The following is a 15,853-nucleotide window of genomic DNA, read 5'->3' as shown; positions in this document are numbered from 1 at the left end:
GGCCACCTGTCATCAATTGGATGTTTGGGGGATTACTAGCTTAAATTAAATTGTACCAGTTAAATAGTTAGATGAGAGTGGCCTCAAGTATTATTTTATTAGTGTTTTATATTTTCTTTGGGTTGTGCAATAAATCTCTAAATTGATTGATTTTACTTGTGGTATGTATGAATCTTTGAAACTGCTATATTAGAAAAGTGTAAAAATGATTGCTTTGCAACCTTAATTGTCTGACTTTTAAGCACAAATTAACAACAATTTGCATTTAGAACTTATGCCATCATTGTCTTCTCTTGAGTATGTTTCAGTTACTGGTAAGCTAAATATTCACTACAGAGATACAATTAACATAACAGAGTGTTTGGTGGTTAAGTTTATACTGTAAAATTTGAAGGTGCATTTGAATATCAGTACAACTATCTAGCAAACTTCAAAGACCTAATTTGTAAACCAGCTCAATGACACATCTTGTAAGAACATCACTTTGCTTTACTAATGAGTTTATGTAAATAGCCTGTGTAAGGCTTTCTTGGTGAGTCTGTGTGAGATCTGGGCTATTGCTAAAGGTGAACAAAATTGCAGTGATGCAGAGTTTTTTTTGCTGGCCAAAACTTTCAGAATGGGATAATTAAGCTTCAGCCCTTATTATATTTCAGGCAGCTTGCAAGAAGGTAGTCTAATTTTCAATGCTGCTGACTGGTTATAGCTACTCTTATATTAACAGTTGGAAAATGAGATGGGGTTTATATTTTACCTTTCTAAGTGTAAGGTTTATGCAATGATTGTGTCTACACAATCAGAATGTGCTTATATGCCAGAGTTTGATTTCACTTTTTACCAATTTTTGGTCGATTTTTTTCGATTTGTTTTGTTTTAACTTGTGACATAAAATTTTTAAGCGTCTGCTCAATGTCGTGGTAACAGTCAAGGGAATCATTGAAAGTTATGTCAGTATTTTACTTTTCATAAATAGTATTCATACAAACCTTAAATTTTCTTTTGATATAGCCTATTGCTATAGCATAATTAATTTTTTTTTTTCAATTATTTTCTCTCTCTTTTCAGACTTATGATGCCATTTCTCTGTAGAGAGATGGTGGAACTCTTAGACAAGAGTGACAGCGTAGTCAACCACACCAGTTTATCCAACTATGCATTTCTTTATGGAGTTTTTCCAGCAGCACCTGGTGTCGCAATATTTGCAAGTCAATTTAATATGGAAGTAGGAATTGTATGTAGTTCACTTTTTCCAAACTTACTAAATTTTGAGCTTAACTTTGTTGCTGAAATACTTAAATAAATAAGTAGGCTTGATGAATTCTGTAGTAGAGTCCTTAGATTTACTTTTAGTCTCTGGATCTCAATTATAAATTGTATTTTGGATCATTAAGCAAAGTACTTTTTCCTGGTAGTGCATATTCATTAAATAAGTCATCTTACTTTTCTTATTCATGCCTCTAGCAGGAAGAACTAGGATAACTTTAAATGTAAAAATTTGAATCTTTGTTGTGGGTTTGTTGTTTTCTAATTTTGGTTTTGTTTTTCAAAGACCTTATCTTTGAGCTACTTTTTTTTTAGGAAAACACAGAGATGATGCTACTGACTTTAGTAAGAGCAGTGTTAGCTTAATGCTAAAAACTTACAGAAGACCTTTTACTTTAACTGATTCTATTGTGTTCCCCTTCAGGTGTATCTTGTGATAGAAATGCATTTTTCTTTTTTTTATAATAGAGGGAATCAGATATATTTTTGACTTAAAATACTGATTTTATAACTTTACTTTCTTCCACTTGACATTCCTGTTGACTACCATTGTTTTGAATTATATTTATTTTTGGTTTATTTACTTGTGGGTTTTTTAAAAGAGAAGACAAAAAAAGGTACACTGAAAGCAAATCTTGTAAGATAGAATTTTATGCCCAACAAACTCAGGAAATCTCTTTAAAACAGAGATGTCTAGCATCTGTAGTATATGTAACAATTCACACTTCCGTCACTGCGCAAATTCTAGAGGGCAGAAAAACTACAAGAAACCAAAGCAGAAATCACTTAAATATAAATTCATATGGCTTCTTCTCATGAACTGATGCACGTTAGTATTTGCATAACTACATCTTTTCTTATTTACTTACAGTGTGAATATTTACATCCAAAAATAAATTTTGACATTGTAAATCCACCCATAGACTGGAGTCATTAGTATAGTTGACACCTATGAAAAAGCTCTGTAAGAATTTACAGTAGAGGAGTCCTCATTCCTACTATTTCAGAAACATATTCAAGTTTTCATGGTGTGAATGAAATGGATACTTTGTTATAGAAACAACTCATTGATTTGTTTATGATCTATGTATGTTTAATTCAAAGGTGCAATTTTGGCAGTGATGATATTCCTAAAAGGAGCTTATTTAGCTTCAAATCTCATAAACTCTGTTCTTGTTTCTGTTTGACTCTTTGCAGATTACCTCAGGCATGGTTATAAGCACTTTTGTGTCTGCACCTATTATGTACGTTTCTGCATGGCTGTTGACCATTCCCTCTATGGACCCCAACCCCCTTGCGTCTGCACTTCAGAATGTTAGCTTTGACATAAGTATTGTCAGCCTCATTTCTCTGGTAGGTGTCGATGAAGTGAAATACAAAAGCACAGTCCTGTCAGGGTAGCATTAGTACCTAAACAGCAAGTCAAGTCACAATGAGACATTTCCTCATCCTGCCATGTTGCAAACGATAAGGAGGTGTTAAAAGTCTTCTTTATTTAGCAGTGGGTCAGGTCTAAATTTGCACTGTAGAGAAAGGTGGGTAAGTGAATTAAGCACTACTACAGGGCTTAGGAGTTTGTCATTTTTGTGTTTGGGTGGTTGGTTTATTTTTTTTTTTAAATATCAGGGTGTGAGGAAATAACAGTACTAGCTTACACCACAGGGAATAATTACACCAAGCCATGTGAGGTGCTTGAATACCACACTAATGGAAGGTGTGTAGACTTCAGCTCCAGAAACATCATTGTATATTTATTTAATGAAGTATTAATGAAAAGTTTTAGCTTGCAAGTTTAAATTTAGCTTTAACAAATTCCTTTCCTAGAAATTCTGTTCTTAAAAAGTGGGTCGATAACCCAGAAGTCCAATGTGAATTATGTTTTGGCTTTATAGGAAGTACAGAGAGTGTTTTTATTTTGTTTACTTTTAAAAAATAAAATGTGTGTTGGAGGGAGTTGGGATTTCACTGAAATCCTCTTTGTCTTGAAACTGTGCATGAAGAGAAGCCACAAGTAAATGTTGCTTTCTGCTGTCACAGATCATTTTGGGAAATTCAGGGGAGGAGGGAATTTTAAATTCTAAATCGTCAAGCTACTCTGGTCATCTGTGTCCCGAGGAACAGTGAGGCTTCTGCACACTAGAGGAAAGTCCTTGGTGCTCCCTGGGAATACTTCACCATCATGAGAACACAAAGATGCATTGATTTTCCTGGCCATAGTTGCTGAGGCATTGGGACTAGCAGCAGATTGTGTGGGGCTGACAACAGTAGTTGTGTTGCTAGGAAACTTTGCAAGAAGATTTGTTGTATATATTGTCTGCCAGAATGCTCACCTTACTCATTTTGGGATTCACTCTTAGGTTTTTTTTTTTGTATGTTGCAGATCTGGTCTCTTATTGTTGTTGTTCTGAGTAAGAAATACAAACAGCTTCCTCATATGATTACAACAAATCTACTTGTTGCTCAGGTCAGTACTAAGAATGCCATTGTGTAAGTTTTGAGTTTTAAAAGTCTTACTTACAGTATTTTTACAAGTTTGATTTCTACAGTGGTATCTTTTTAGCCATCTGTAGAGGGCAGGGGAAGCTAATATGTGACTTGCCTAAACAATTTCTGTGCCTTAAAATATACCCTTGAAGAAGATGGTACTTGATCCTGGTAGTATGGTTCTCAAATAGAACTATAAGCAATTAGAATGGAAAATAGCTTCTGAAATATGTTTTTAATCACTGCCTAATACTGTTGAATGCACTTCTATATGAATTTATGCCAATCTGAAGTCAGCAATGCCAAAATCAGCAGCAGCATGTTTGATTATGATGACATAATTCAAGGAGCTAAGTAGAAAACTAAGCCCCAAGCTGTTTTAGCTCCCTGAAGTGACTTGCTGAGATGGGTGCCAGAACTGATGCAAGGAAGGGGTTTGGGAATTCATGGCTGGTGGCTAGGGAAGGGCAAAACCAAACAGCTCTGGATTAATTTTAATTGTTATTTAAGCTGAGAGAAAACTACATAGTACATATTCCTTCTTCACTTGAAGTCAACTGCTGTTAAAATTGAGTGAGAGCAGCCCATGCTCGTAATAAATGTGTGTGGAAATATTTTCTGAAGTGTTCTGTATTTTAAAAATTAAAAAATGAGGTAAACTCTCTGAGGTGTGATCAGAGTCACATTTGAAAAGTCATGTATAAGAATTGGAGGTGCTTCTTGCCTATAACAGAAAAGTTAGCTTTCATCTTAAAAGAGTTTTCAGCTACTGTATTGCTGTTTCTGTAATATATCAACCTATCTTTTGATATTCCTTCATTACTAAATCTGTCATATAGGCACTTGTCTTACTCCCAGTTTGAGTTATATAACAGCTGTCAAAGGAACCCTCCTGAAAATAGGGTCCCGTAGTCAGTGACATAAGTGTAATATTGAATTTACTGCTGCACTGCTTTGCTGCTATGAGAACTATCCAATTAATAAAATCACTGTATTGAACCTGGGGGTTGAGTTTTGAAGCTTATTGTAACTGTATTACACTGTATTCAGTTTTTCTTGTCATCCTGCTTTCCCAGTTTAAATGATGGCATCTTCCCTTCCAGTTTATTGCCTGCATTGGAATGGTGGTATGGAATTTCATTATTAAAGAGAAAGACATCACCATGCAAATCCTAGTATTTATATTCCTCTACAGCTCTCTTTACAGCACCTACCTGTGGACAGGTATGATTTTTCTTGGAAGAGCTTAGGTACTATACTGAAAAGTTAATTTGCTGAAATCATTTTATTATTATTCAGAGTAACTTGTCTTTTCACTTGTATGTAGTTCTACAAATACAAGCTGTGCCAAGCTGCAGCACCGGCAGCATCAGAGTCTTGGCATCAGGTGCTGCTTCTGCTGTTGGAAGCTTAGGTCTAGGGCAGGTCTTGTTTGTGTTTGCTGAATACAGCAGCCTTTACAATTAGAATGAATGTGATACATTGCCCTTCAGCTAGTGAAAATCTTAGTGGTGATTTTTAATTAATGCAGAGTTTAAGGATTTAATTATTCAGCATTAAGCAGACTTAAAAACTTGGTGCCTCAGAAAAGTAGGAAATATAGAATGAAGAGAAATACCAAAGTAGCTTTAATATTTCTTACCCTTGGCAACTGTAATTTCTAAAAACGTGTGTTCTGCAGTTGTAGATGGTTAATGAAGGGATTACTTGAAACAGGCAGACTTGAAAGATACATCAAGGAGCTTGGAGAACCTTACATGTGGGATTAAAAAAGAGACTTGGGTATGCAGGAGACTTTTTATACCGTTCTTGAGTCCAGAAGTCTAAGGATTTAATTCCTGTAGTGGTTTTGTGGAGTAAGTTGTAAGCTGAGACGGGCTATACTAATCAGGAGCTACCTCACATAACTATTAGCTTTGCTTCAACATGGGGAGTGTTGCTGAGCTTCTGAGCTGTGAATAGAATAGACACTTCCAGAAGATATTCCCATGTATTAAAATATGTAAAGTTTTTTTGTTAAATTTGTGGTTGACTTTATAAAGGACTAGTCAAGTTTTTAAAGAAATAATAGAATACAGGATTATCTGTTGGTTATGTAAGAGTATCAGTCTAGAACAACTGCTGTTGATACCTTCAGAAATTACTTACTTATGTCTTAAGTGTTCTTATGACATCTTTTACACGCTTGTGAGCCTTTCTATGCATTTGAAACTGGATATTTAACAAAAAATGTCCAGGAATTTCTTCAGTGTTTCATTATTAATATTATTTTTTAAGATAATAGGTGTTTCTATTTTATATTCTCAGAATACAACTAGAGAAACAATTTTTTAATTTTTGAAGGTCTGAGAGGAATATCTTAGTTGTTTAGTAGGTTGCATTATAGAGTTTCTAGACATTGTATTTATCAGTTCACTTTTTAACAATAAACAAGGTATTTCTTTTGTTTCTTTTTAGGTTTTCTGTCTTTCTCTTTGTTTCTGTTGAGGAAGAGAGAAACAGTAAAGATTCCGATTGGGTTAATTATCATAGCTGGATGGGGGTAAGTTAATTCAAATGTTTCCCTGTAGAACTAGTGGGAACATGCTAAATATGTTACTTTGTTCCTATTTTGCTCTTTCAGAGTCCCAACACTTCTGGTGGGAATCTTACTTATTGTTGGTGAACGTAACAGTACTAGCATTGACTCTGCCTTTTTCTATGGAAAACATCAGGTATGAGTACGCTGTGTCCTCATTGCTTTGGACGTCTGCCATGTCCAATATATTATAAAGAAAATGTGTTTTCTCTTTGCTTCTTATGTAAGTAGCTTTCAGACAAAGTATAGGCTACCATACCAGTGTCATTATAGAACAATTATAGATTGATACAAAAATGTATTTCTGTAATGAACCATTAGGAAAACTTGTTTAACAAGGACCTTCACATTTAGGCAACTGTTACTAAGAAAGAGGGAGTAGGCTTCCCAAAGAAAAAGCTTAGTAATGGTAATGAATTGCAGAGCCCTTTTCCTGGTGACTAATTTGTAGTCTCACTTGATAATTATCTAAAATTATTACTATCTAGTAGCTAATTAATGGCTTTTGGTCTGTAATAGATAGGATCTACGTTACCTGTGTAGCAGTAACTGCTTGCACAGTGAGAGACTTCTCTACACAATTATGGGCTGGAAGTTCCTGAGCCTGAAATAAGATTTTACTGATAAATAGTTCCTCTTTTCAAAGGATGTAAAATACACTAGCATAGATGTTTGTAGTGTTTTTCCTCTGACATTGTTTTGGACAGAGAAACTTTGAGTCTCCTAGGATTTCACAGATATTAAATAACTTTAGAGTAGACTTTGAGTATCAGTGGCAGGTGATTAGAAGGGAAGGTGAATTAATAGGGTACTCCCCACTGGCAAAAGCATGGGTACTAGAGCTATGCCATAGGGTGACAAGAGCACATTCCTCTTTGGAATTAAAAGATACCTGAACAGAACTTAAATTAAAGCACTGATGGTCCTGAGAGGAAAGATGGTGATGAGGGGATGTTTTTGTATTGTGTGGGAAACAGGAGTCACAATTTCATAAATAAATAACTAAAAAGCTGAGTTACTCAGGTAAGGAGAATTAGTGTCGTGTACCGATTGTTCTTTCAGTGACACAAAATGCAAGAGCAGTAAATACAGAAAACTAATTCAGATACGTTTGTTAGTATGTTTAGAAAAGTAGAAGACTTAAAAAAACAGATATATGCAATTATTTATTTTGTATTTAAGTGCTTTTTTTTTTTTTTCTTTCTTAACAGATAATTACCACAGCAGTGATCCTGTTCATCAGTATATTGATGTCAGGTATCTCACTTATGTGCATGAACAGAAATAGGCAAGAGTCAACCTATGAAGTATTGAACCCATATTCACCACGAAGCCAAGTGGAGAATGTTGAAGTGGAAAAAAGTGAGGGGAATCAAGTTTCAGAGAATGTGCCTCGGCCTTCTGCAGGATCTTCAGCACAGCCTTCTCCAGGATCTTCTGTGCAGCCATCTGCAGAAAGAGGTAGAGAAAGCAGATTTGTAAAAGAGTTAATGGCTTGGGATACAATAAGATAACGTTCCAGATGTAGCTCTGACCTGGAAAGGACAGTTGTTTACACCTTTGTGTTACCCTAGGACAGAAAAAAATCTAAATATAACTGCCTAAGGATTTAGGTTTATATTCATAATGAAAGTTTGATAGTTATCACTGCAAGGGTGGGCGCGGGGAGGTGAGAGAGGTGCGGCTGGCGTGGCGGGGAGGAGGCGGCGGAGGATATGTTGCCTCCCCGGCACAAAGGCCGCAGTGATCTTTCCCCACCAGCCTCCGGGTTTTATTTCTTGTTTGATAGGATACTTCCTAGCTATGATACACCCACATTTGACTCTGCATTATTACCTGCTTTTGACACAAAAAGGAGCAGCACTTGTAAATAACAGTGTGAGATTCCTCTTAACTTTCCACAGAAAAATTCAAGTCAAAGTGATATCAATTTAAACCAACGAGGCAGGACTTAGGTCTCAATATGTTGTGGCTGTCAGTGAGAGCTGAGATCAGTAGTGCATTGCTGAAGGCACTCAGTGCCATGCAGGATCAGCAGAGATGATGTGGGAATTCAGTGTTTTTAAAATATGGCTCATTGTTGTGAAGCATGTATTATCTTAAAGAAGTAGAAAGAAGCTGAACCCTTGACTGCTGATAGCTCGTACTTTATTTTTCTTTATTTTTATTTTTGTAGCTAAATGAAATAGAATTGATTTGTTGCGTTAGAACTCAGTATTAATTCAGATAGAGCCAAGAGCTTTGAACACTTTTTCAAGAGTTTTAAGGAAATTACTCTCCTTTTTTTTTATTGGTTCAATAGATTTATGGAACAGTAAAGAGAAAAAAAAGGACATATTCTCAGGGGATGCTAAACCAACTAAGAGTTTAGGAATGAATGTACTGATTGAGGAAATTATATTAGTAACTCTAAGTTGCTGGGACAATTTACCTGATTGCTGTTAGCAAAGTGGTCAAGTTCTTTCCCAAAGAGATCTTTAACCTTTTGCGGAAAGCTTTGCAAGTAACTTCTAGATTGGGATTTATTGTACTTGGTGCTAAAAGTTCTTCTGTTGCTTTCATAGTGGTAATGCTGTGTTAAATACTTCAATGTATTAGTAGTGTAACCTATTTGCCTTTTCATCATATTGGTAAAAATAAGTCTGCTTTCTCTTTTTGAGTTATTTTGAGCATAATAGTTATACTTGGAAAATAAATTATAGTAGTGAGGAAAACTAACTATCTTGTTGCTGTATATGCTTAATAGGTTGCTGTCCCTGTCAAACAATAAATGATGAATTATCCTGTGCTAGAGAGAGCAAAGTGGTGTCAAACACTGTTGAAAGCAAAGTTCCTCCAATTGAGACAGGTACAGTAGAGACTCTTTGTTTTAATACCCCTAACTTTTCTGCAACATTTATGTGTGTTGTTCTCACAAAGAAACTATTCAGGCTGTTGTCCTCTCAACTCTACCTGAATAACTTATATTTTATATTAAATTCAAGGCAACATGTTAGCTGTTTGTTCTCTTTTGTCTGACAGTTACAAGTTCAAGATGGACATTTCAAGTTCATCAGCATTCAAGATAGACAGTTGTTCTGGTTTTTTTACCACTAACCTACTTTAACAGATCCTCCTGAACATTTGGATTTTACCTCTCCATCATTGCTTTGTTTGGATGCTGGAAAGTAGAATGCTGTTTTGCAAACCCTTAAGTTGACAACTTAAACACACTTTTTTACATTCTCGTGTTCATTTCTAGTGTCTTTTAAAAATGCCTTTGAAGCCTTTGTTGTAATCATGCACAGGTTTGAGTGAAAAACCTGAATGAGATCTAGAGGAGCAAGCACTTACTGCAGATTAGATCAAATGTCCATGCTTCCTGTACTGTTGATGTCTAGGGGAGAGACATGGGAAATCGATGAAAGGGGCCTTAGGAGTCACTGAAATAGAAATGTATCCTAGTGACTGTTTAAGTGCCTGATGAAAAACTGGATGTTCACCTTGTTCTCATTGTACATGGCTTTCAATAATCAAAGCTAGCTGCAGTGCAGCCTTTCTCTCTTTCCCATTTTATTTTTCTTGGTTTTTTGCATCCTTAACAAGGAAGTTTATATCCTTATGCTTTGTTTGGATGCAACATAACTTTCAACAAATCAAAATATTTCACACTGAAACATACTTAGTTATGACTCCTCTCACAAAATGTCAGTTTTCCACCTATTGCCAACTATTTTACCTATTAAGCATTTCAGAAAAGCATCATAAGAATGTTTTCCAATGAAGAAGGCTAGTTTAATTTTCTTATCTAAAAGATAGGTAGAATATATCTTATGATTGAGTGGAACTTTTTTTGGCCTACTTATCAAGCACTTCAAAACTGTAAATCAGTAAAAGCAAATTGTAACAGGTACAGTTGTATAACCTTGGCTGCAGTAGTTACTAATCCTTCTACTATCCTATTTAATTGCAATGACAGGCATTTGGTGCAAATTCTTAGGTATGTCCTTGCCAGGAAGTTTTTCACTGCCATCTAGAGGAATATACTTAGAATTTCTCAGAAATCTAGCAGGAAAACGGGTCTGTGTGTTTGTCTCTTTGAATTGCTAGAATTATGACAGTGTTCTGATATACCATGTTAAAAATACAGTCAAAGAACTGAAATCAGTATGGTTGATTGTCTGATGCAGAACTCAACAATACTGAGATACAGAGTAAAAACCTTACAGCTGATGGCATATTTCAAATATTTACTCCAGAAATTAGCTCTTAAGTTTAAAAACTGTTCTGAAGAGTTACTAGTTTTTCACTATTTCTAGTAGTGTTTTCTAAATGTTAACTGTGATTTAAGTTTGCATTAAAACTTCAAAAGAGGACTTCTGTTAGAAAAAAAATCTTCATTTTAGGGGCACTTGTTAACTAGTATTTAATTGGAGAACAGATATCTGAACAGGTTATTGGCAAAGCTAATATTAAATTTTGTGTGTATGAATTCAGTACAGAGACTTAGAAGGTAATTTAACTCAGCAAGTTACATCAATGAGTTTGTTCATAGAGTTCATAAGTTAACAGCCTAATGAAGAATTCTGACCTGTTTTTCAGCTGATCAGTGTGTGAGTCGTTGCAGTGCTCAAACCTGTGTGTTGGCTCAGGAAGAACAACTTCTGCAGACCGGAGACAAACAGCTGGCCAGACATGTGCTGCTGTGCTTACTTCTTATTGTTGGCCTGTTTGCTGTAAATATTTTTTTCTCAGTGTTGCTTTAACTCATTAAGGTGGAATGATTTTTAGGAAAGCTATATAGACAGTTCAGTAAAAATCTTCCAGTTACTCATGTAACAATTCATTAAATAAATTGGAGGCTGTATTTTTTCCCTTACTGGAAGAAGGATATAATAAAATTAATTTTTCTGTACCACATCAGAAATTAAAGGCAAGTTAAAATTGATTATGTTAATGAGCAAGCCACACTGGAGAACCCTGAATGGAAAAAAATGGAATTATATAATTTAGTAATTAATTCATCACTACCATACCTCTTCACATTTGACTCAAGAGTTAGTTGTCTTCCCTAGACAATAATCCATTAAAAATGTTAAGTGAATTCTACTTCTGAAGGTAATTGTACAAAACATTTTCTGTCTGAACATTCTTGTATATGGAACTTGGATTTCTCTGACGTGCTTTAGTAGTGAAGAATAACGTGAGGCTATTTGAAATGGGAAAATGTCATTTTGTTGCTTTTAGTGGTGATTTGAAGGCAACATAGCTAAGTTGGTGTTGCCAGGCATCATTACTGACTAGATCTCAGCTGTGAAGGTGACTTCTCCTGTGTAAAAGTGTGAAATACCAGAATGTAGAATTTGAATTTTTTAACTGTAACAAATACAAGAAACATCTCTCTCTGCATGTAATGCTTGGAGTTGAGCTTCTTGTGAGTGCCAATTTGGGTGAAAGTATTTTTATTTGAAGTATTTGTGAAATATTTCAAATTTGTGGCAAAGCAGGCAGTGTGGCATAACTATGTAGTGTTACAGCCACTACTGTTGCTTTTTAGATTCTGTTAAATTGCAACATAGAAGTTTTTCCTCTCTCAAATTTCCTGTATCAAATACTCCATGCTAATATATATTATTTTGCATCTTCTATATTTAAGAGATGTCTCAAATGTTAGCCTCTTTTTCAGTTGTATCTGAATGGTTACATAGACACTATGAAATGAGGCTGGTTCCATTAAAGAATTAGCCGTTGCACTCGAAGAAGTTAACTTTGGAGGTTTTTTCCTTCCATCAGGCATCTAAAATAGCTGAAGGAGTATATACTTCAGCTTAATGTAATCTTAACTATGCAGAAAATATGCAGAAAATATGCAGAAAGCACTGGTCTCAGCTGAACAGGCCTAGAGACAAATACCACTAATCTGTCTGGGCTAATATTGTCTGTGGTAGGCTGAGCATCTGAGTATGCTTAAGGCAGGTTCTTTATGTAAGCCTGTAAAGGGGCAGGACCTTTCTACACTGGTATGCTTTACAGTGGTTAAAAATAAGCAAGTGCTGCCTCCCTTCCTTTGCCCCCAGCTCTGTCCCAGCTATTAAGCCTAACTAAAATGATGTTCTAGGATGGTTATTCCATCTTTTTTTTCCTTATCTGAATAATTTGATAAGTAAAGACAATGAACAATGTGCAGGAATCTATTAGCATGTGAAGAGTAATAAAACGTGCTTTTGATTTGACAGTCAGGTTAGGTTTGTGGTTTTTGTTGTTTTTTTCTTAACAGAATCTTTCCAGTTGTTTGTGGTGGCTGTTCAACCAAGAGCCTGGAAGGCTATATGTGGAATTGCAGTTCTTCTGTGCTGTGTTTAATTTTGGTCAGGTACTTATCCATATTTGCTCTGAAAGTAACCTTGTTAGCGGATGTTGCAGCAGATGCTGGTAGAAGCACTGTGAATTGAAGTCCTCAAACAATGCTGAAGTCACCATCTCCTTACGTTGTTTTGCCTTTTTTTCTCAAGCTTTTTCTTTTGCCTTGACAGCTTTCTTATCATAATGCATGTCTTCTCTGTGCATGAACACTTTGAAACGTACAAATGACAACTGAATGCCAAATGCCAATGGAAACTGAGTAGGATTTTAGCCTTATTTGTACCAGAAAGCTTCACAGGTGTCACTTCTGTGGAGTTGCACTTAGTTATACTGGTGTAAGATGGCTACTTAGGTACTTTTGCTATCAGGCTGTAAGTTGTCTCTTCAGTTTCAGTTACAGGACCATTAAGTAATAGCTGACAGTTAGGTGGATGATGGGTCCAGATGCACATAGCCTATTTCAGTGGAAACTGTCACAAGAGAGCTTTGTTGTGTGTGCAGGTGAAAGCAAGGCAGTGTTAATACGCATACTAGAGGAACGGTTTACAGATCCGTGGACAGGCATACCTACAAAATGCACTGTAGTATCAAATAAGGATAGTAGTTTTTATATAGAAGTGGCATGTCACAGCATTAGGTTTACTAAACTGTTTCTTGACGAGGTTTTTTCATGGACTGTTATGCATTAATCTTTCTTTTTAAAGCCCAAATAAAAAATCAAAGCATAATTAAAATGTGTTTGGAATGATATCTAGAGAAGAGGGATAGTTTTTAACATGTGTTTTGGCAATATGTTTTTAACATCTTATTCCTGTTCTTTAGAGACCAGAAGTTTTGCTTAATGTTGCTTTTTCTGTGTTTTTTCCTCCAGGGTTTCATTTGCTTTGGTATTTTTGGCTTAGATAAGCATTTAATCATTCTGCCATTCAAGCGAAGGTAAACAGTCTTTATATTTACACCTATAAAGTTAATTATTGACAATGATAATATTTAAGAATATTGAGTGTTCAGTGTCATTGCATTCCATTTCTTATTTATTTCACCTTCCAAATTTATTTTCTCTCCTAGTTGTGGAGAGCTAATTGCAATTAACTGTGCAGCAGTGTTTGCTGCTGTCCTAATGACACTCCCAAAGACAAAAGATTGTGTAAAAAGTGTTGGGAACAAACCCAGTAAAATAGTTGTGATAAGCTTTCTATGAGTTCTGTTCTATTGCAGTTTCCTTAAAAATGCCTCTGATTGATTTTTTAATTTCTAAGACTTGAATTTTTCTGGGGAGGAAGAGAAACAGCAGGGCACACAGATCCCTCTGTACCTGAGGAAATCAGGATGACCTGTCAACAGTTTGTTCGTTATCACAGAGATCACTGTGTCAAAAGTATTGTCAGAGGCAGAAGGTAAGGTTTCACCCCGTGGATATAACCTCTTTCAAAGGTCATAACTTGTCTTTTGGAAATAATGAAATACAATTTCATCTGTCTATGGGCAATTCCTGCCGTGGCATGTTTATCCAAACCTCAAGGTGAGGGTTAAGAATTTAGCAGTAACAGAGGAATATTTCTAGTCTCAGACTGAAACATTGAGGTACAAGTTATCATATTATTCCATCTAGGTTTTATATAAACTGTAACAAGTTTTACATCATTAAGGCATTAACTCAGTTTTTGCATTTAGCTGGAGCTCAGGAGAGGAAATATTTCTGAAGAGATGTGCCTGTAATAGACACACGCAGTCTATGAGTTTTGTCAAATTGAAGACCCTTCATTTGTTTTGAGATTAACAAGGTGTCAGTATTTATGTGACTGAATGTTTACTAATTGAATAGCTTTTCAGGAGGTGAAACTGTTACAACTGATGTCAGTGTGTGCTCAAAGGACACCCGATATGTGAGATTATAGTGTTTTTAGAACCTTTGCACCATTTAATTCATAGAATTTCTTTTGCTCATTCCTCTCCTGAGGCCTGAAACTCAATTTATGAGGTCAGCAGAGTTTTCAGTGGCAATTTATGATCCACAGTCAAGGATTATGTATTCAGGTATGTGTAGGTGCAAGATAAGAGAAATGCAGAGACAGAAGCAGCATGAGCAGAAAAAGATTTTACCTTGATTTAAATATTTACTGTATGAAATGGAGACATAAAAAATTGTTCTAACAGGACACGTCGTGTGAGCTTTTAGTAGGACTAGTTTGATGGCACAAGGTGATCCTTTAATGGTCAGATAGTCTGAAACCGCTTTCTAGTTTTTGTTTCTGATAGCATTGTGGTTTTGTTCAGTGTCCTCAGAAGTCAGTAATGTTCCATAAGAAATAAAGTTATCCATTTGGGAAAAATGCACTGTGACAGAGAGAAAAGATTTATCAGAAAATATTTGTTTTGAAATAGGACAGGTTTTACAGCTGTGTTTCCTGTACCTTTGCTGCTAGAGTGGTTTCTTGGGCTTCCAGCTGTTCATCTGTGTTTTTTGGTTTTAATCATATATCCTCCTGAGAATGCATCCAAATCTGATGTTGTTGCTTCATTGTTTTAATATTGTGTTTGTGTAGAACTAATTTCATGTCTTATTTCTCCTAGTGAGTTAAAAGAAAATGTTGATCTTATTTTAAGTATTCATCTAATTTGATCCTATCCGCTTTGGTTTAAACATATTGTAAACTGAGACCTTGTAATCATGGATTTTTATTTCTTTTCATTTTTGCTTCTCTGCTAGTAGATGTTAACACTTGCTCTGTGTTACTGCTGCTTTTGACTTAAAAAAAAAAATAGAGAATTTTGAGGTTTTCTGTCTCATGTAGCTGTTAATAATCTTCAGAAACCCTGGGCTTGGGTTCCATAGAGCAGATTTTAGATAACCTGAACCATTCGTTGCTGAAGGTAAATTTCGGAATGTTGTTTTTACTGCAACTAAGTAGATTTTAGTGACTTTACCTTGTAAATATGTAAAAGAAAATTAGTTTAGTCCTGTTGTAAAAGTTTTGTTTCTTCTTAGTACTGTGTTTGTGGTAAATGTTTAACTGGATATGCAAGTTAAATGGTTTTTGTTTGCAGTGTATGTAAGTGGTTAGTGTTTATTTAAAGCTGTAGAGAAGGTAAAGTGGAATTAAAGGGCAGATTGAGTTGCTGTTGCTGCAGGCCTGCTGCACTCAAACTGGATATTTTGTTGCAGAAATGGTTATGCTAATGAGT

The 15,853-nt window shown here is 35.5% G+C and overlaps 1 protein-coding gene across 3 annotated transcripts in view; it reads left to right on the top strand.

Annotated features, from left to right (window-relative positions):
* The window catches only part of GPR155 (G protein-coupled receptor 155), a 31,780-nt gene that overhangs the window by 13,587 nt on the left and 2,340 nt on the right, over positions 1 to 15,853 (top strand). For 2 of the 3 annotated variants that reach the window (XM_062004493.1, XM_062004495.1), the window contains exons 4-15: positions 1,066 to 1,231; positions 2,461 to 2,616; positions 3,644 to 3,727; positions 4,851 to 4,971; positions 6,205 to 6,289; positions 6,371 to 6,461; positions 7,537 to 7,786; positions 9,072 to 9,173; positions 10,907 to 11,040; positions 12,582 to 12,677; positions 13,539 to 13,603; positions 13,927 to 14,064. In XM_062004493.1, the coding sequence (XP_061860477.1) occupies positions 1,066 to 1,231; positions 2,461 to 2,616; positions 3,644 to 3,727; positions 4,851 to 4,971; positions 6,205 to 6,289; positions 6,371 to 6,461; positions 7,537 to 7,786; positions 9,072 to 9,173; positions 10,907 to 11,040; positions 12,582 to 12,677; positions 13,539 to 13,603; positions 13,927 to 14,064 (1,488 nt within the window). The remainder of the gene's footprint in view (positions 1 to 1,065; positions 1,232 to 2,460; positions 2,617 to 3,643; positions 3,728 to 4,850; positions 4,972 to 6,204; positions 6,290 to 6,370; positions 6,462 to 7,536; positions 7,787 to 9,071; positions 9,174 to 10,906; positions 11,041 to 12,581; positions 12,678 to 13,538; positions 13,604 to 13,926; positions 14,065 to 15,853) is intronic. The other variant, XM_062004494.1, reaches the window with a different exon arrangement.

Source organism: Colius striatus, chromosome 11 (genome assembly GCF_028858725.1).
Source record: "Colius striatus isolate bColStr4 chromosome 11, bColStr4.1.hap1, whole genome shotgun sequence".
Lineage (NCBI taxonomy): Eukaryota > Metazoa > Chordata > Aves > Coliiformes > Coliidae > Colius > Colius striatus.
The sequence above is the reverse complement of the archived record's forward strand: the minus strand, read 5'-3'. Positions and strand labels throughout refer to the sequence as shown.